Source organism: Anolis carolinensis, chromosome 1, assembly GCF_035594765.1.
Source record: "Anolis carolinensis isolate JA03-04 chromosome 1, rAnoCar3.1.pri, whole genome shotgun sequence".
Lineage (NCBI taxonomy): Eukaryota > Metazoa > Chordata > Lepidosauria > Squamata > Dactyloidae > Anolis > Anolis carolinensis.
In genome coordinates, this window is record NC_085841.1 from 234,411,135 (window position 1) to 234,433,320 (window position 22,186).

General features: G+C 39.1%; 1 protein-coding gene across 1 annotated transcript in view; it reads left to right on the forward strand.

The window, feature by feature from the left end:
- tmem163 (transmembrane protein 163) overlaps positions 1-22,186 on the forward strand; it is a 120,607-nt gene that overhangs the window by 55,802 nt on the left and 42,619 nt on the right. The window contains exons 3-4 of the mRNA XM_062967030.1: positions 12,724-12,767; positions 15,053-15,144. Of these exons, the coding sequence (XP_062823100.1) occupies positions 12,724-12,767; positions 15,053-15,144 (136 nt within the window). The remainder of the gene's footprint in view (positions 1-12,723; positions 12,768-15,052; positions 15,145-22,186) is intronic.

Genomic DNA, 22,186 nt, shown 5'->3' on the forward strand with positions numbered 1-22,186 from the left:
CTTAGTCCATCCTAGGAGAATCTCAAAGAAGCATGGCATGGACTCATTCTATGTTCTATGCTGCAATACCATTTCTGGCTTTTTGAATATATGGGCACAGAAATGGTGGCAGCAGCAGCCAGATTGACCCATTGAAGTGGCATTGGTAGTTTAATCTCTCCATGGAATGATCCTTGACTTATCCATTGTATCAAAATCTACAATCTTTGCCACCAAATCTGCTCCTTATCTATATATGAAGTCAAGTTGTACATTTTTTTTTCTTCGTGTCAGGAGCAACTTGAGTTGTACATGTGAATATATGTTAATATCTGAGAAACATATTGTGCTACTGTTGCAAATTCCAATAGAATGGAGATGTAGGGAGAATGTGCTTGACCTACACCAGACAGTACGATGTGGCCATTGCTGTCTTGATTACTTCCTTCCCATTATCTATTCCCATTGTTTGAAATATGCATCCCACCAATGATTCCTTCCCTCCCATCTGAGGTTATCATGTACCCTGCACATTAATATGAATGTGTATGTGTATGTACAAATACTGATGATGGTAAGTATATTATTATTTATACTTATATTTCTTACTTTCCTCTCCCTATCGACTGTGGTGGGGATCAACAATAAATAAAAGGGATAATGCCTTCAGTATATAGGCACATTCATTTTTCTGTCTATAGTTGCAGAGTATTTTTAATATGCTTTCCAGAAAGAGAGTAGATACATGATTGACAAATGACTTCAGGTGAGGTGAATATGATTGTACTTCTTCCATATTATTTGTGAACTAAATCTGCTGATGGTAGAAAAACATCTGAAAAGATCACTTGACAGATGACAAATTGAAAGAGTGTCTGAGCTGCCAAAACACATGCAGGATGAATGAGATGAAATGTGTGCATCAGCACAGCTGCTAAAGTTACCCGTGGATGCCACAGAAGCAACTGTTAGAAAGTTTTTCACTTTCTGTTCACTGTAGCATTTTATTTGGTTGGCAATCTGAGATCTTTTACAACTATTTCCATACTGATCACAGAATAATTTTACACGTTTTCTAAAACCCATAATGGTAACCCTTGCTTAAAAGAAAAACACGGTGAAAGTCAAGTTATAAAGAACTCTTTCTTCCATTTGTTAACAATTAAATGACAATTACAACAAGGCAATGGTTATAGGTTTTTGAAATACAAGTAATTTGCACCCCAGAACAGAGAGTGTAGGAATATATGGAGAGACAAACAAGTGGAAAGCATCATTAAGTGTATTTTCGAGGCTGTATGGCCATGTTCCAGAAACATTATCTCCTGACGTTTCGCCTACATCTATGGCAGCCATCCTCAGAGATTGTGAGGTTTGTTGAAAACTAGACAGGTGAAGTTTATATATCTGTGGAATATCCAGTGTGGGAAAAAGAACTCTCGTCTGTTTGAGACACCCTAGACATTCCATCTATATAAAAACTTCACTTGCCTAGTTTCCAACAGACTTAACAACCTCTGAGGATGCCTGCCACAGATGTGGGTGATACGTCAGGAGAGATTGCTTCTGGAACATGGCCATACAGACTGATAACTCACAGCAACCCAGTGGTTTTGCCCATGAAAGCCTTCGACAACATCATTAACTTTTTCCTAGAAGCAGAGCATGCTTCTGTTGCCATGCAAAGATGCCGCCTCCAGGACAATTGTGGAGTTTGTTTCTAAAAGGTACCAAATCCACCTGAACAAATTTTACAGGAATCGAAATACACATACAAACACAAAACATGCTGATGATCTGCGTTCTTTTGCTATGAAATGTAATTTTCCAATCCCTGTACCAAAGTGATTTGATACATTTTGATAGTTTTCCTCACTCTGGTTTGCTCCTACACAGCCCTGATTTGGACACCAGGCTCTATTATCTTGCTGCACTTCAAATATTTAAAAATGATAAATCAAACTAAAGGACCTACTTAGTAATTTTCTTTTGAAATGCTCTATTTTGTTTCTTTCGAATGTTTTGAAGCTTGGAGCAAGCTATTTCAGTTCACTACATCAAGGTAGTTTAATTCCTTGTTTTGGATGAGACAGTTAATGACTACAGCATCAGAACTGAATGTAAGATTATTGATACATACATGATTGAAATTCTTGGTGTCCACATAGAAATGATGGGAAAAAACTGCTTTCTGTGTTTGTGCCCAATAAATCCTAAATAGCTATCAGTATGTGAAATTTGAGTTTATCAATTGTGGAGAGGGAACACTTGAAAAAAGAGTATAAGGTTAAGGGCTAAATCCAAAGGTTAGTTTCAACTAGAGTCAATCAATTTGCATATATTGGCATTGTCTCCATTGACTCAAAGGAATCCTTTCTCAGTCATTCAGTGGTTACAACAGTTGGTGCAAGCAAAAGATTTGCACCAGGTTTACCATGCCAATATATGCAAATAGACTGATTAAAAAAACTGCAGTGTAATATATACTGCTGAGGTAAGGCATTTTGTTGGAGACTTAAAGACACTATTTGCTCTGTTTGATATTATAAAGCGAGGTGATGTGATTTAAATGTTAATTGCTATTGATGATATTTAATAAAATCTGGCAATCTTTCTTCAACATAACACCACGAAGCTTGAACATGTATGTATGCATTTAAAGGTTAATGATAACAATTGACTATCAATTGAATTATGTTTTTGCATCAAGTGCATGCATAACACATACAGTTACAAATCCATTAGCTGTGGATAATTGAGGATTATTATGCAGACAGACAGAACACTGCACCGTGGGGATACTTATTATCCTTGGTTTCCAGGATAGGCACAAAGTATGGCCTGCTCGAATCATATGGTCGTTTCATTAATAGTCCAAATAAATGGCAATAATTGGCCTTCCTCTCCTTCCCTAGCTTTTGTAAGTATATGATCAAATTGTGTAGCAATCAGCTTATATATTTACTAGTTTTATGAAGGCATAGGGACTGTGAAAGTCCCTTAGTCTTCACTTACTGGGCAGCAACCACTGCCATTGATGGTGGTCTGTTCCCCTGTAGGTAAGGAAGCAGCTGATTGATGTTCCCAACCCCACTTGCACAAGCTGTAATGTGAGGGGGATTTACAGCAGGAACCCTGCTTCTGGCTGTCACACCAGAGATCACTCATGAAAGAAGGCTGAAACATCATTCAGCTGCTTCCTGATTGACTGGGGAACAGATCCCTGTTGCTTGCTGCTACCGCTGCCTTGTAAATAAAAATCTGAGTGGGATCACTCTGGTAGACACTATATAGCTATGGTGGTTATGTATTTGTAACTGTGTTAGTGAATCCTGACCTAGATTGTGATTATTTGCTAATACTTAATTTCTTGCAGTGCACATTTGTTGTGACAATGTTTTCCTCTTATTTTTAGTTATTTTTTAATGCCACCTCAGTCAAGAAGAGGAAATGTGATGAAAATCTATGAATAAATAAAACCTGTTCTGAGAAGAGTGCAACCTTGTGAAAAAAGAGCCCATGATAGAGAAATATAAATAAGGGATTCACAGGTCACATGTTGCTGATCACACAATATAAATAAAAGTGCATTTTTAAAAGAAATAGCAGCCACCATCCCTCACACAGAAATGTAGAACTGTGTTAGGCTCTATGCCAATACCACCCGTGTTGTATGTTACTAACAGAAACGTGTGTGTGACATGGACAAAAACATTCTGTGGTGATGCCAATCTAAAAGACTCTGATATGAAACACCTATTGTTTTGCTGAATTTGCACCTTCATCTTTCTCGATCATTTGAGAATTGGAATGAATTTGAAAAGATGCTCTGAAGTCAAGATAATCTAAAATAGCTTTTCCTGTAGGCTTGCTTAGAGCTGTTATTGTCTATCTGGCCATATTCTGTACTGATGTTGCTGTCCTTGGTACCAAAAGACACGTGCTGCTTGATTTCTTTATGTAGCTTGCTTGTCTCGGCCAGATACTGTCTTGTTTTAGATACAGGTTGTATTGGTTAATTCATTTTGTAATGTGAAAACAACTTGTAAAAAACATTGGTGAGATAATGAAAGAATGAGAGCATCAGAAAGAAATGATCAATCCACATGGTTTCAAAGTGCTCTGTCTGTACATGAATGTGGACTAGACCTTTTAAAATATTTATAAAAACTGTATTGACTTTATACATTACAAAAACCCTGTCAAGGAAATGTAAATGAATGCCACACAGGCAAGCAATGCAATCCTTTAAAATAGCGTTATATACATATTTTAAAAAGATACGTCTGTGTTTATGTTGTTAAACATCATGCTTTCTTTCCCATAACATGCAGTATTGCAGTGCCAGGTATAAGATCCCTCTGATAAATGGCTTGATGAATAAATATGAGGTGATATAAATGTCATGGGCATGAAACTAGTTGGTTCATACCTGACTGTTAGGAAAGGAATGTGAAAGAAATCATTGTTAATCCTTAACAACTGAGAATAAAAACAGACTGACACAGTGGTTTTCAGCCTGTGGGTCCCCAGGTGTTTTGGCCTACAACTCCCAGAAATCCCAGCCAGTGTACCAGCTGTTAGGATTTCTGGGATTTGAAGGCCAAAACATCTGGGGACCCACAGGTTGAGAACCACTGGACTATCATATCAAACATGGAGGATTGGGTGAAGGTGGTGGTGAATGCCTCCCTTCGGAAAGGCAAATTTCCAGAGAGCCTTAAAATGGCTGTGATTAAACCGCTGTTGAAGAAGGCATCACTGAACCCCACTCAATTAGACAACTATCGGCCTATTTCCAAACTCCCCTTCTTGGTCAAGGTTGTGGAACATGTGATGGCCACGCAACTCCAGGCATTCTTGGTTGACACTGATTATCTAGATCTGGTGCAGTCTGGCTTTAGGCCAGGACATGGTACCGAGACAGCCTTGGTTGCCTTAGTAGATGATCTACACCGGGAACTGGACAGGGGGAGTGTGTCCCTGCTGGTTCTGCTGGACCTCTCAGCGGTCTTTGATATCGTAGACCATGGTATCCTTCTGGGACACCTTGCGGGAATGGGCTTGGAGGTACTGTTCTGCAGTGGCTCCGGTCCTTCCTGGAGGGTCGCTCCCACATGGTGTCACTGGGGGAACCTGCTCGGCCCCACAACCACTGTCTTGTGGGATCCCGCAGGGTTCGGTACTGTCCCCCATGTTGTTTAACATACATGAAGCCGCTGGGAGAGATCATCCGGAGTTTTGGGGTATGGTGTCATCTGTATGCAGATGATATCCAACTCTATCACTCCTTTCCACCTGCTACTAAGGAGGCTATTCAGGTCCTGAACTGGTGCTTGGCCTCTGTGTTGAACTGGATGAGGGCGAACAAATTGAAACTGAATCCAGACAAGACAGAGGTCCTCCTGGTCAGTCGTAAGGCCGAACAGGGCATAGGGTTGGTTGGACGGGGTCACCCCCCCCCCCCCGAAGACAGGTTCGCAGCTTGGGTGTTCTCCTGGATTCATCGCTGAGACTGGAACCCCAGGTCTCAGCTGTGGCCAGGGGAGCATTGCACAATTAAGACTTGTGCACCAGCTGTGGCCGTACCTTGGGAAGTCTGACTGGGCCACAGTGGTCCACGCTCTGGTTACATCCCATTTGGATTACTGCAATGTGCTCTACATGGGGTTGGCTCTGAAGACAGCCTGGAAGCTCCAAATAGTACAACGGGCAGCAGCCAGATTGATAACTGGGGCGGCATAGAGGGAGCACACTACTCCTCTGTTACGCCAGCTCCACTGGCTGCCAATATGCTACCAAGCCCAATTCAAAGTGCTGGTTTTGACTTATAAAGCCCTAAACGGTTCTGGTCCAACTTACCTGTCCAAACATATTTCCTCCTATGAGCCATCAAAACTTTAAGATCATCTGGGGAGGCCCTGCTCTCGGTCCCACCTGCCTCGCCAGCGCGGCTGTGGGGACAAGGGACAGGGCCTTCTCAGTGGTGGCTCCTTGGCTGTGGAACACCCTCCCTAGTAATATTTGGCAGGCCCCATCTCTTTTGGGCTTCAGGAAGAACTTAAAGACATGGTTCTGTGCACAAGCCTTTAATGAATAAGCACTACGACTCGACACGGTCCGAATTATGGTTTACGCGCAAGATTCCTGGATAAATAGATCTAAGTATTTTATATGTTTTTAAGTTTGTATACTGTTTTTACTAAGTAATGTTCAACTGTTTAAAATGTGTTATGTTTGATTTTATTGAATTTTGTTATTGGCGCTGAATTTTGCCAGATTTTGTAAGCCGCCTTGAGTCCCCTCGGGTGAGAAAGGCAGGGTAGAAATGCTGTAAATAAATAAATAAATATTTAGCACACATTTTCTGTATTCTCATCCACTGATATTTAAGGTAGAGAATGTGTGTACATGCCCTACCAATGTCTCCACATTTTAATGTGTCTGACTGAACTCTGGTTCAAGTGGATGCAATACTTATTTTCCACTGGCAGACAGCTGCTGGGTGATTTCCTCACTACTTTTCCCCTGAGATCTGAAGATCTCTTCTTGAGGGTTGGCAGAGATCTGGTGGTGCAGAGGACTGCAGAGAGCAACCAACAACAACCAAAGCGTGTTAACACTAGGCTAGATTTACTCCATTATGCTTTATATTTGTGTTAGCAAATATTGCAAATTGTTTGTCATAAGAATCATGCATTTTTTAATGCTGAGTGGTTTAAGCATAAGACGGTATACTGGGATTTCCCTGTATGGAGATGAATATCTCAGTGTTTTCCAACACAGATGCTACAAGGGTTGCTAAATGTTGTCCTGGTGATGACTTTGGTCAAGGAGCAGGCTTAGAAATTTTACATTCTCTGAGAGATTTTTTAGGGTGTGTCTATGTGGGGAATGTACTGGAAACATTTTCCTCTGTAACAACCTGCTCTGTGTTGATCAAAGCGTATAAGCAAACACCTGAATTAATTTTGGGAAAACCCTTGAAATAGATTCTGTACCATTTCCTTCAATAGAGACATGACAAATGTATTCTTCTGTGTTGCCTCTATTTTTAGTTTCTGGTTGTTTACTCTTTCTCCAAACAGCTGTCAAGAGAAAAATGTCAAGATTGCAATTTGCACAGCTATTTTTGAGATAAGAGAAACCTGTCATGATGTCAGAGGCTCTTACCTCAAATGGTACTTTCTATCTTAGTGTCTTCATCCTCCCTTCCAGTATCCATCTTCTCACTCAGATGAAGGTGGCTATAGAAACCCCAAATTCCAGATCAGGTAGCCTTTGAAAATACATGTTTAAGTTCCTGTTATATACCTCTAGGCATCATATATTCAATAATAAATACCACATGACTTGCATGTTACTATGTCCTCACTAGTTATCCCTCTATACCTGTCTGTTCCTGGGCACAGTTCAAAGTGCCTGCTATGAAGTATGAAGCCCTATATATCCTGTTTAACTACCTTCTTCCATATGTACCTGCTTGGGTTTTCAGAGAACTTTATTTTTTGCCCTTCTGTCCTCCAAGGCTTCTTTGACAGGAAGAAGAGAGCTGGTCTTGGTGACTCTGTCCTGTTAGACTTTTGAGCTCTTTGCCAATTGATGCATCCCCAAAAACAGACACAGAGATATTTATATAGATATGATTTTATCCCTTTTAAGTATACTTTTTCCTGAAATAATTTAATTAGTGGGTACTGCTTTACATCTTAATTGCCCAACCAGTGGGAATAAAGAAAAAGGCATATAAAATGGATTAATAAATCAAGGGTTTCTTTATTAACTATTTAATTCTGAACTCCAGCATGACTACTTAATGTGGTGTATGTTGAAGCAGATATAATCTTACCTCTCCTTCGGCATGTCAAAGGTGAGCCATCTCTGACTCCCATGGGCAAGTTAAAAATGTATCTTGCCTCCAGCTGGTCTATTTCCAGGAAGCCTGAACATGTGTAGACTATCTCCTCCAGCCCTGAGCCCTCAAGGAGAAAGCTAATCAAATCTAATCCCAAAAGTTGTTCCTTTTCCTCATTTCCTGTCCCTGACTGCAGTGACCCAGTGGGAAAGTCTGCAGAACTTTCTTTCACAAAAAATTGCCTGTGAGTACTCACCAATTAATGACCGAGATTTCACTTTCTTGTATTGATCTGCTACAGGGTTAAGCTTCTGCTTAGTTCCTTTTTACATTGATCTGCTACAGGGTCAAGCCTCTGCTTAGTTCCTTTCCCCCATAAGACCATTTAAGATTGCCTTCAAGCCCTGTTGCAGATGTTCTAAAAATAATACATGGCCCTTAACTGATAATTGAATACCATGTTCCCTGAAAAATTCCTCTTTTTTGTAAAGAATAGAGAAAAATGTCAAGTAATGCCCTGCATTACATATTTCTTACTTTTAGTCTTACATGATCCAGACATTCAGAGCCATCTTCTCCTTTACATACTCACTTTGGCAAAATGGCCAACTAAATTAATTCCACATTTGGCCAATGCCCTGCAGACTAGGACACGGAACAATGGCTTCAAACTATAGGAAAGGAGATTCCACCTGAACATCAGGAAGAACTTCCTCACTGTGAGGGTTGTTCAACAGTGGAACTCTCTGCCCCGGGCCATGGTGGAGGCTCCTTCTTTGGAGGCTTTTAAGTAGAGGCTGGATGGCCATCTGTCGGGGGTGCTTTGAATGCGATTTCCTGCTTCTTAGCGGCGGGTTGGACTGGATGGCCCATGAGGTCTCTTCCAACTCTACTATTCTATGATTCTATGATTCTATTTAACACTTTCATATCTTATAATACTTGTAAAATTAGGGCTTTGCAAGTCATTATCACCAAAGTGAAATAAATACTGAAATGTTTGGAGAACATTCTTCAAAAAGTAGTGTAAATAGACTATTTTTTTCTTCCTAACTATTCTATCCCCAATGCTTTTTAACATTTACATGAAACCACTGGGAATACATGAAATGGTATTCCCTATAGTAACCTATGGATGCAAGAGCTGGACCATAAGGAAGGCTGAGTGAAGGAAGATAGATGCTTTTGAACTGTGGTGTTGGAGGAAAATCCTTGGACCACAAGAAGATCCAACCAGTCCATACTCCAGGAAATAATGCCTGGCTGCTCACTGGAGGGAAGGATATTAAAGGCAAAGATGAGAAGTCAGGAAAGCTTGGAAAAGATCATGATGCTGGGGGAAAAGGAAGGAAAAAGGAAGAGAGGCCGACCAAGGGCAAGATGGATGAATGGTATCCTTGAAGTGACTGGCTTGACCTTGAAAGAACTGAGGGTGGTGACAGCCGACAGGAAGCTCTGGCGTGGACTGGTCTATGAGGTCATGAAGAGTTGGAAGCGACTGAATTAATAAACAACAACATCGTTGGGAGAGATCATCCAGAAGCATGGGACAGGGTGCTATCAGTACACTGGTGACACCCAAATATATTTCTCCATGCCGTCAAAAGCTGTTTTAGCTAAGGATATCATGTTGTCTCTGAATGAATGTCTGGAGGAGGTAATGGGCTGGTTGAAGAAAAACACATTGAAACTGAAGACATAGGTGCTTGCCATGAATGGTCCTAACCTGAGGCCTACCCATTCATTTTTGACTAGTGAATGTTAACCTTCAGCATGAATTTTAATTTGTATTTTATTCTGTCACTGAGTCCTAATTGGAATCCAATAGCTGTTGTATAAACTGATGAACTGCTCAAAAAGCAATACTGTGGTTACAATCATGGTGATAACTAACTCCTGAAAAATAAATAACAGCATTATCTTATAATGAGAACAGTAAATTACCAGTGGATAAATTTATGTTCTGTAGCATTTGGAATACCACCTTCCAGGGTCTTTCATTCTTGCTCTAAACCCATAGCAATTGTTGTAGATGTTTTTTTAATTGATTTATTTTTATACTATAGTTTCGTAATTGTTTTGATTACTGCTTTGTGAAACATTAGTAGTGGAAATAAAGGTATATAGGTTTATCAATAAACAAGTGATTGGATGTATGCCTTCAGAGAATGTTTATGGGCCAAATTATAAATTGCAGCATGATGAACGTTCTATGGTCTAGCCTTTTCCAACCCTAGTGCCCTTGAGAAGGGTTGGGTCGAAGCTCCCTGCTTCTGTAGAAAGTGGTGTTCTAATTTTTGCAACAAATACCAAGAAGCACACCCATGTAATCCATTATCGATTGGAACCTTAGAATCGATTGGAACTTATCACAGGGCTTTCTTGGCATAGTTAATTCAGAGTTGGTTTGCAATTACCTTCCTCTTGGAGTTGAGAGAGCGTGACATGGCAAGGCCTACCAGTGGGTTTCCATTCTTGAGTGAAGATTTGAAATCCCAGGCTCCTAAAGTCTTAGTTAAATTATTATACTGCACAGACTCCAACATAGTTAGTAGGACCATTGTTACACAACAGGGTACGGGGGAGACAAGGTATGAGAGTGGTACCTTATTTCCATTACCCTACTATTGCTGGCATGTTTTCCCTAATTTGACTTCTTTCACTTGTTAAGCAAAAAGTTCCAGTAGAAAGATATGTTAAGTGGGAGAGAGACAAATTCAGCTCCTTTCATTTGTGTTCACTGTACTAAGTCTTAACTGCTTGATGGAGACACAGAAACAGCAGATGTGTTTATCCTGGTCGTGTCTGGAATGGCCTTAAGACAATCAATATGTTGAAGTCTTAAGGGGTTTCTTATGAGTATAAATTTACATCTAGGGGGATTTAACACATTACGAGGCAGATTAAATTGTGCAAACATGTTATAGTATGTATTAATTTAATTAGCAGGTTGGGATGGGGTTGTCTGATTCTGATGGCGTGGTAATATTTTTAAAAGAATGGAAATATAGACAGCTATCTCAAAGCACTTACCACTTTTCATAGAACGTTGAAAGCATGAAAACTGGATATTACTTTAACCCATGTACCAGAAGGACTGCTTACCAAAAGGTTGGCGGTTTGAATCTGGGGAACGGGATGAGCTCCCATCTGTCAGCTCCAGCTTCCCATGTGGGGACACAATAGAAGCCTTCCACAGGATGGTAAAGCATCCAGGTGTCCCCTGGGAAACTTCCTTGCAGATTCTCTCACAACAAAAGCGACTTGCAGTTTCTCAAGTCACTCCTGAAACAAACGAAAAAATCTAGTTCCAAAAGTAGACTGCCCCAAGCAGTCAACTCTCCAAGGTCCTAGGACTTCTAATATTGGGTAAAACAGGCATGCATGTCTTATTTCACCCAAAACAGAATATAGTTCCTTGCCCAATTCATCAAAGATGTAACAAAGAATGAGCAAACTCTGAAGATAAATTCAGTTACAGTTTCATGAATGAAAAAGAGGGCAACTTGGTAAAGCAACAGAGACTAGACTGGCCCAGATTCACCGGGTGAACAAGAGAGGAAACCTGGTCGTTGATGTTGCTTGGAAGGAGGGAAAGTCAGCCCCAGGGACAGCCAACCATCCAACTGACCAGCTGAGTCAATTTAGAGACTGCAAAAATGGTCCAAGCTCTTGGGAAGGCCTTGGCACATTGAAGTGAGATGGCAGCTGTTGCAGCTTTGGTCTCCTTGCTGGCAACAAATGGGGACCCAAAAAGAATACATGCAGCTCAGAGTTTTCTGTTGGACTCTTTTTGTATGGGCTCCCAAGACATATCTTCAGATCCGTGGCCAGTTGGGCTTCTTTTTGATCATCCATACGTGAGGTAGCCTTTACAGTTACTGTCTTTAGGTTTTGTGGTGTAAAGATGTGTATGAAGTCCTTGGAGCTTCCAGTCAACAGTCTGGAAATGTGCTGTTTGTGAATCATTCTAATTGTGCCTCTGTCACTCAAAACAACATGGTCCTCTAAATGTTTTTGTCCTGAATTCAATTGCTATTTTCAAATAGAAGAGACACACTGAACTAATGGAATATTTGCAAATCAATCAACACTTGTGCAAATTCTGTTGATTCAGCCAGCATTCTCTACCTGGAATTAGCTCATGGCATTTGTGACAAGTCTCAAATCTTGTTTTTCCTGGCCTAGTGCATCCTCTCTAACCAGCTACAGACGTTCCTGGATAAAACTAGTATTCTGGGTCCACTTTAATATGTTTTCAGAGGTCATTTTGAGAGAGAAAAAATGTGTTTCAATGGCAACTGATGGGAAATGAATGTCAATTTTCTGCTGGATCTCTCAATGGACTTTTAAAAATACCGTTTTAATGGTTGTTAAATCTTGCCTTGAGGCATGTAGGTTTTTTAACCATTTTAAAATTATTGTTTTTGTTACGTTAAAGTGCTTTATATGTTTTTAAACATTTTAAATAGCAGTATGCTTTAGAAGCCAAGGTATTTCAACAGTGAGGGAGGAGAACACAAGTGAAGTACATGGCAGGAGGTATACATAAAGCTTGGCTTCGCTCGTCTGCTTCCATTTAGCCTGAATTCAAAGTAGTTTTTTCTCTCTCTCTCTTTTTTTTAAAGGAAGCATTGCAACATTGTTATGCATATTTGCACATGTGATTAGTTCTTGTTTTATGCACATTCCTTGGGGAAATGTTTTAATAGATCTCCTATATGTAAGTTTGTTCTTATGGCTTACAGGAGTTCAGTATGCTGTATTTTACTGCTAATGAATACATTGTGAGTTGGCTGGTTTCTTTTTTCTTTTGGTCATTTTGCATCTTTAACTTTATTTACTTTAATACACAGAAAGATTCTTTAAAAATATCTCTTTTCTTCTAGCTGTCTCCGTAATGAGGTACAGTGCTTCGTCATTTGGATTTGCAGTAAGTAATTTTATAACTGAATAGTTCATTGTAGTCTCGCTTGGGTCAGATCATCTTCTTAGTCTGCTATAGGTGTCACATAGACCACTTTGGATGTATTGTCATCAGTGTTAATCCTTTGGAGCTACAGCAGTGCAGCTGCTGTACATTTGGCACACAAAGAACTTTGACTGAATTTGTGAATAGCATGTAAAGTTACAGTACTCATTTATTGCATTTAGTATCACTGTCATCTCTTTATTGTGTTAAACCAATGGTTCCCAAACTTTTTTTGACCAGGGACCACATGTTCAGGGATCACTTTGACCAGGGATTACTTTCCAACATTTGGTACAATAGTGTTGCAAATCAGTTTTTGGTCAACTTTAGATTTGGTTTGGTTATTTGGGGTGCTGATTCAGAAAACTGCATTGGACAGACCACATGAGCTCTAGTTTCTGATACAGAACATATACCATCCAGTAGTCACCATCTTCTTGCCCACAGAAAACCATATTTAATAATCTTGAACTGATGTGGTCTATCCAATGCAATTTTCTGAATCAGCACCCCAAATAACTCTAGGAACAGGCCTAAAAATGAAGACATCAAGGCGCCCTTGCATCCAAGTTCCACATGAAATGGCTTCACTCAGGGGGAGGGAAGTGGAGGAGAGGCAGCAGTCAGGAGGCTTGTTGTCATGCCTTTCGTGGGTAGTCAGCCTCTCCCCTCCCAACATCCTCATTGCATCAGCACTATAATAGAACAATAGAGCAAACACATTAAAAAATTGTACTGGTGATTTATTCTGATTTCTCTGGGATTTTTTTTTCTGCTCCTCATCAAATGGCAAAACAAAGAGGCTGTGTATAGTCTATATATTTACTATACTTCAGGACATTGTAGCTCCACTTGTAACAATAATCTTTTCATAGAATTATAAAATAATAGAATCTCAAAGTTGGAAAAAACCACAAGGAGAATCTAGTTCAACCCCCCTGTCATGCATTCATACACAACTAAAGCACTCATGAAAGATGTGGCTCCTTCAACATTAACAGATTTACTAGCAGATTATACTCTGATTCCTTAGATGTGTGGAGTATCATATAATCTTTGAACTTTGAATATATATGTACATTCTGTAATCCAGAAAAAGTCACATTATAATAAATCTGTCTGTCTCAAAGATACCACAAGCTGTTTTTCATTTTAAGATGTATCCACACCACACATTACAGCACCTGAACTATAGAACTCAAGTTATCTGGCACAGAATTTTAAGTAACTCATAACTACTTATCTCAGGATTCTATATGGTGGTAACTATGACAATTGAAGCGGTATCAAACTGCTATGATTGTGTGGTGTGGATCCACCTTTTAATAACTTCTGATTGCTTTACTAGAGGTCGTTACAAAGATGTGGTTTATAACAGTAAACAGAAGACTCTGTTATTTTGCCATTAAATGGCAACTCCCACTACTGTCATATATCTAGAAAGATCTCTTATCCTGATAATATTCATCATGTTAATTAACATGAGGTCAAACAATTAACAGTGCAGAGAAATTATGATCCATGATGGAAGTGGTCATTCTTGTTTTCTTGATTTCTTCTTGTAGCTTTTATTTTATGGTACTCTACATATATGGCAGCACACATGGGATCATGTTATTGGTTTGAGGGAGGAAATAAATTGGGTCGCTGTGAGTTTTCTGGGCTGTATGGTCATGTTCCAGAAGCATTCGACAACACGTTAGGCAAGTGGGGTTTATATATCTGTGGAAAGTTCAAGTTTGGGAGAAAGAACTCTTGCCTGTTTGAGGCAAGTGTGAATGTTGCAATTGATCATATTGATTAGCATTTAATCTTTGACTGGAAAACCAAATTCTGTTATATTTTTTAAAATAGTTTTTATTGAATTTAAAATTTTTCATACAATAATTGCTTTTGTCACATAGCAGATATTTAATTTATCATACAATACTTGCATCATTCTTTTATATCTACTGTTGATTAATATCTACTACATCGTTAACATTTGTCTATCTATATTTCTTCACCACTGTGTATCCCCTCCTCCCTCCCCGAGCCATTTCTTATGCATTGTCTAACCAAAATCTCATTTCTTCCTTTCTGTTATATTTTTTATTTGTTCCAAGCACTGAAGATCATTTTAACTAGTGCTGATCCCTGCTTCCGTTCAAATGATTTATACCCAATTACTCTGTAGTCTTGTAGTATAATTAGTGGGATATTGATTTAAGCGTATTTCGAATTAATAGCTTTTGTATCTTTTCCAGTTTGATGCCACTTTGGATGTGTTATCATCAGTGATAGTTCTTTGGCGCTACAGCAATGCAGCTGCCGTACATTCAGCGCACAGAGAATACATGTGAGTAGTTATAGCTGTTTTTACCTCTTGTTGAAGTGTATTCATCTGGATGTTTTTCACCAAGGGGAATTTTTTAAAAAGGACACATGCTCCTGGCTCCTGTAACTTCTGCTCAAGTCAAACAAGTCAAAAGTACTGTTTATGATAAAAGTCCTCTGATGAATGAGTGATAAAAGTATTGGACGAGCTAATACTTCTTTGAACCCTTTGAATGGTGCTGCATGCTGTTGCTGGAGTTTGTATTTCTCACTGCTCATTGCTGTTATTGTGTCCCACTGTGAGTGAATCTCAGATGCAAACAAAAGAAAATCTAACATGTGTAAAAAGCATTGGTATCCTATTAGCAGTGATGCTTCAGAATAATAAAGACTTTATTCTTTTCTTTCCGGCCAGCGATATTTGGCCAAATAGGATTTGTTTTGTCAGACTCCAGATTTAGAATCTGTATTCAGCTGCTTGGATACTATTATTTTTGGTCTATTGTCTTCAGAAAAGCCTCTCAACAAGGTGGCATTTAGCTTGCAGGTTTCTATCTTAAAAGGCCAGTCACTCAACTGCAGCCCTAATCTTTCCCCACAGGATTGTTGGGAGAATAAACTGGGGAAAAGGAGGGCAGTTTTTTAATGTATTAGCAGCTTGCTGGGAGCTGCGGTGGCACAATGGGTTAAACCTTTGTGCCAGCTGAACTGCTGACCTGAAGATTGTGTTGCTGACCTGAAGGTTGCCGATTCGAATCCATGAGATGGGGTGAGCTCCCGTCTGTCAGCGGTGACATGAGAGAAGCCTCCCAGCGAACACATCCGGGCATCCCTTGGGCAACGTCTCTGTAGACTGCCAATTCTCTCACACCAGAAGCGACTTGCAGTATGTTCTCAAGTCGTTTCTGACATGAAAAAAGCAGCTTGCTATGATGTAAGTCCAACCTTTGCCATCTTAAGTCTCTTTTTGCTTCTTGTGAAGGTCAGAATTTTTACCAACTTTATACAAAAACCAATGCACTATTGAACTGTTGTAGTCCTTATTCTATGGCCATTTAGTGGCCATTGAAAAGCAGGGGACATTTTGAAAATGCGAATAAGCCAGGGAAATGGCTAGCAAGAAAATTAAGAAGGAAAAGGCAAAAGTTGCACATAACAAAAATAGTGGAAGAAGGGAAGACCTATGCAAATGACACAGAGATTATAAAGCAATTTAATAAATTTTATAAAAAATTGTATCTTAAAGAGGCAATAGATAAGGAGGAAGTTCAAAAATACATCAGCAATCGGAAACTTAAAAAAATAACAGAACAACAGAGAGAATTCTTGAATAGGGAAATATCGGAAAAGGAGATCGACCAAGCAATCATGAAATTAGACAATTCCAAAGCTCCGGGGCCAGATGGTTACACGGCGGTGTATTACAAAAAGTTAAAAGAGGAACTGATACCTTACCTTAAAAAAATTATGAATGAAGCTTTAAACAATCAAATAATACCTGAATCCTGGAAGGAAGCTAATATAGTTATGATAGCTAAGGAAGACAAAGACCCAAACAATGTAAGAAACTATAGACCAATTTCTCTATTAAACGTTGACTATAAAATATATGCAAATATCTTAGCAGAAAGATTGAAAAAGTTTCTACAAGACTGGATTCAAAAAGACCAAACTGGTTTCCTGCCACAGAGAGATATTAAGGACAATTTAAGAACAATTCTTGACATTATAGAATACTACGAAGCAAACAATCAGAAAGAATTGGCGCTGATATTTCTGGATGCGGAAAAAGCCTTCGATAACTTGAATTGGGACTGTATTGAAATTTTATTAAGAGAATTGGATATGGGCTTTTACTTTATCAATGGGATTAAATCAATCTATAAAGAACAAACGGCAAAAATCTCAGTAAATGGGCAGGAAGGAAGTAAAATTAAGATCGGTAAAGGTACAAGACAAGGATGCCCCTTATCGCCACTACTCTTTATCATGGTCCTGGAACTCCTGCTTAATTCTATAAGAGAGGACGAAAACTTGCAAGGCACAAAGATCAGAAAAGATACATTCAAGATAAGGGCATTTGCTGATGATGTGGTATGCATAGTTGAAAATCCAAATTTAAACATCAATGATTGGCTGCAAAAAATAGAAACCTATAGCCGAATAGCGGGCTTCAAAATTAACAAAGAAAAAACAAAAATTTTAGTAAAAAATATGTCGAAATCAAAGCAACAAAAATTACAGGATGTATCAGGACTAGAGATCACAAAGAAAATAAAATATTTAGGAATCTACCTCACGGCTAAAAATGCACAACTTTTGAAAAACAATTATGAAGAGACCTGGAAGAACATACAAAAAGACTTGAAAACATGGTCTTTCTTAAATTTATCATTGTTAGGAAGAATTGCAACAATTAAAATGAACATCCTCCCAAAACTGCTTTATTTATTTAGAACAATCCCAATAATTAGAAATAATAAAATATTCAAAAATTGGAGCACTGAACTATCCAAATTTATTTGGCAGGGGAAAAAACCAAGGGTAAAAATGCTAAACTTAACGGACGAAAAGAAAAGAGGAGGTCTAGGTCTTCCGGATCTACAACTATATTATGAGGCAAGTGCATTAGGTTGGGTTAAAGATTGGGCAACTTTAAAAGATAAATCGATGCTAAATTTGGAAGGATTCGACTTGAGAACAGGGTGGCATGCCTACATGTGGTATGATAAGAAAAAATTGGAAAAAAAATTTGGAAACCATTTTATTAGAGCAGCCCTTATTAAAGTATGGGAAAAATATAAACGAAATTTCTACACTAGAACACCAAGATGGATATCACCCCTGGAGGCATGTCACAGAAGAGAAATTCCAAGAAGGAATTGGCTAACTTATAATGATATAATTAGTAAAAGAGAGGGGAAGTGGACACTTAAATCACAGGAAGAAATGAAGAAAATAGACCCAAATGTACCCAAAACTGAGCGACAAATGTTGGAAATGTGAAGAAAAAACGGGGACATTTATACATATGTGGTGGAACTGCAGAACGGCTAAGAAATATTGGTCAGAGATTCATGAAGAGATACAGAAAATCCTAAAGGTAAAAATTCGATTGAAGCCAGAATACTATCTGCTGGGTATAATTGATGATAAAATGGTAGAAAACAAAGAGAAACTCTTTCATTTTTTATCAACGGCGGCCAGGATCAACTATGCCAAAGTGTGGAGATTAAAGGAGAAACCAACAATAGATCAATGGATTTTGAAGGTAATGGATATTATAAATATGGATGTACTGACCCAAACATTAAAACACTTCCAAGGAGTGAAATGCAAAACAATAGATTGGTCACCATTAAAGAAATATATGTTGCAGAGGAAAATGAAAATGATAATAACAATTTAGAAGAGAATGTAAGATGGAACAAAGCAAGGTCGAGATAAGAGTAGGGGAAGCCACAGTGAATACTAAAGACGCGAAAAGTATAGACCGCAAAGAAGGAGATTGGAAGTTGACGAAACCCCCCCCCCCCCGGTTCCCCGTACCCCATTACCCCTGGAGATAGACACATAGTATAGAGTAGATAGACTTATAGAGTAGTTCTATCCTTTCCTACTTTCCTATTCCTATGATTGTTCCCCCACTTTTTAATGTAACACTTTTGGAAAAGAGGTTTCACAATAAAAATCTATGGAAAAAAAGAAAAGAAAAGCAGGGGACATTGGAGAACTTTCTAGTTATATTCTTGTAGTCAGAAGCAGAAAGATTTCAAGGTCTCCCAGAGAACAATAGTCAGGACCCACCCTGATCCTCTAGAAACATAGTCAAATGCAACCAAGTAACTGTGTAATGGGATCTGCGGTAGCTAAAAGGTGAGCCTTGGAAACAATGGGAGGGAAGGCATAATATAATTCCATCTGCAGAACATGTATGCTGTGTATCTTGATGCAGGATTCCAGCCTGTATTTGAATGTTTCAAAAATAAAATAGAGAGTTATATAAATGTATTGCATGACTTCTGTGTTATTTCTTTCTCAGTCCTGATCCATTGTGGACCTTGTTCTACTGACTGCTACTTTAGTGCAGCTAGTTATCTTACATGGGTATGTGGAATAAGAGACTTCAGTCCTCTAGGAGCCTGTGAATGAAAGGTTGCATGTCAATATGAATACTAATCATATGTAGAGATAATGTTCACAGCTGTGTGCATCTGTGCATATATAACTCATTGTTTCCTGATATTTGGGGATAGTCAGCCAAGGTGAGACTCACCCATGTCTGCATTAGTTCCAAACCAATAGTAACAAAGAATTCTTAACAATTCTTTTCCTTATGTGTGTGTGTGTGTGATCCCTTAAATGATATTACATAAAACAACATAAAACAACCAAGACACTGCACTTGACAGTACAATGGAATGTACAGAGGCAGATGTTCAAGCAGTCCATGGAACAAATCTTCCAACTCCTTGCATCCATTTTTCTGATGTTTTCTGTAGTTTTCATTTATAGTGTCTGTAAGATTTATACCAGATTCTTGCTCCTCACATGATAGTATCTAGTGCTACACTATTCTGAGGGAAGACATTTCTCTCACTGATGGGAGATGCAGGGAATGGGCAACTCATTCATCATTTTTACCCTCGTCGTCCTCTGCTAGGGTCCCTGTTCTGTTCAAAACTCTTCCCAAAATTACACTCATGATTCAAGAGCCACACGAGAGCCATATAGATGAGTAACAACATGTCTCGTTCCTCTGGGGTTGCAGCTGAATTGCATTTCAGTCAATAGATTGGTTGGCTAAACCCTTAGGGCTTTTTCACAGGACTCTTCTTTTGAAGAGGCATTTCCAAACACACTTTTCTCCTTGTTGGTACCTTAAGCAAAAATGCCTGTTGTGACAGAAATGCACACCAGTGCCCTCAAATCTAGTATGTGGTGCTTCACTAAGAAGGAAGTAAAATGCTTGCCACATAATTTGTTCTTGACCCTGAAACCAGTAACAATATGTAGAAAGCCATAACAGCTGTAGTGGGTCCTTACATTTTCTTACCCTAAATCTGGCTATATTGAATATTTAAATCTGAGGCCCTTAATGGCTTTATTCAACCCATTTTTGGTCTTATTTGTATAATCCGAAATCATCCTAACTTGTACTTTTTCTGCTCTCTGTGTATACACCTTTTTGTTCTCCTTAGTGAAGCTGCGTAGGCTTTTTGCTTTGGAGCATTTCTGCTGTGTGATAATGTATTGTTATGTACTGAAAGCAGGAGTGGGAGTCTTGTGGACTGCAGATAGGAAGTAGGAGCCTATAATAAAAGGACTAAGGCATTGACATTTTCGTCCCACGCAAACACCTTAAATCAAGAGACAGCTTTCTAAGATCCTCAGAGATACTCGCAGAAACACCATAGCAAGCAAGAGTCCAAAAGTGGAAGGCTAAACTCGGAACCTCAATCCATGGCTGATACCGGATGAGAAACTCCTCCCTGGGAACACAGAAAACTGGACAGCTTGGAAGGCACTGAACAGACTGTGCTCTGGCACCACGAGATGCAGAGCCAATCTTAGGAAACGGGGCTACAAAGTGGAGTCCACAACATGCGAGTATGGAGAAGAGCAAACCACAGAGCATCTACTACAATGCAGCCTGAGCCCTGCCATATGCACCATGGAGGACCTTCTCACAGTGACACCAGAGGCACTCCAAGTGGCCAGCTTCTGGTCAAAGGAAATGTAGTATAATGCCAAGTTTTTAACTTTGTGTTTTTAAAAACATTATACCTGTCCCTTACCTCCACCTAGACCCAGTTACTGCTCTTCTTCTGGTCCATTCAGTAGAGTTTATAAGATATTGTACACATATAACATTTACCTTGCCCCCAGTGGAATATGTTCACTGCGCCTGACCAGTAGCTATTGCTTGAGTATGTTTTAATGTATGGTATGTTTTATGATTTTATGTTTATATGTTTTAAATGTATTTATGTGATCGTATTTTATTGTGTATTGCTGGGCTTGGTCCCCATGTGAGCCACCCCGAGTCCCTTCGGGGAGATGGGGCAGGATATAAGAATAAAGTTATTATTATATTATGTATCCTCAATTCTCTTCTGACATGATAAATAAATAAAATTGTTGCCCTTGGGACTTCATCATGGGCTGACCCCATATACCTTGCAACTGCCCAATTTGTTGTCTCAATATTGTTTTTGAGCTTTAAAAAACCTGCCATTAAAATGCTTATTAGGTGGCTTTATTGGGTGCATTAAAAGAAGTGTTAGATGTGATAACTTCCATCATTTTAACATTAGACATTATATCCATAAGCTTTGTATCTAAATTCAAATCCCACTCTCCTGGCTCAAAACAAACTGCAGCTTTCTAGATGTTACTGTATCACAACTCTCAGCAGCTTTAGTCCTGATGCCTAATGATGCAGAACACAGGAATTGTAGTCCAGCATCTGGAGGGCCACATAAAATATCATAGCAGGCCAGATTCAGCCTTAAATGATAGTTAAGGTTACATCCTGTAGCCCTCTGGTGCTCTTAAGAAACTGAAAGTTATATGGTGTGTCCCTCTGGGCTCCAGATCATGCCCAGCCCATCCAAAAGGCTAAGCAAATACACATAAGAATAAATATAGATTACACTTGTTATGAAATTTTCATTCTTCCTTTTCCACACCCTGGACAATGAGAGGTATTTTGATGCTTTCTTGAACAAAACATATATTTATGCATGAAAAAGCTATTGGAGTAATTGCTGGCAGACCTTGGAAAGACATTCTTTGTTTCTTGTTTAATGTGTATTTTTAAACCACATGTACTTCAGACCTTATCTCCGTTTGCCAAGGAGAGCTTTTGTTTCCTTTGTCTTCCTATGCATTGCTGTGCTATTGTCCGAGTCTCACTGGGCTGAACACTTGCTTTGAATGTAGAATGCAGAACTATTGGTGTAATGTTGGCTTTATAGATATAGCTTGGGAAATTAATTTAAATCGTTACCATGAATGAAAAGAACCTTGAAAAACGGGGAGAAGCATGCAAGTTTTTACAA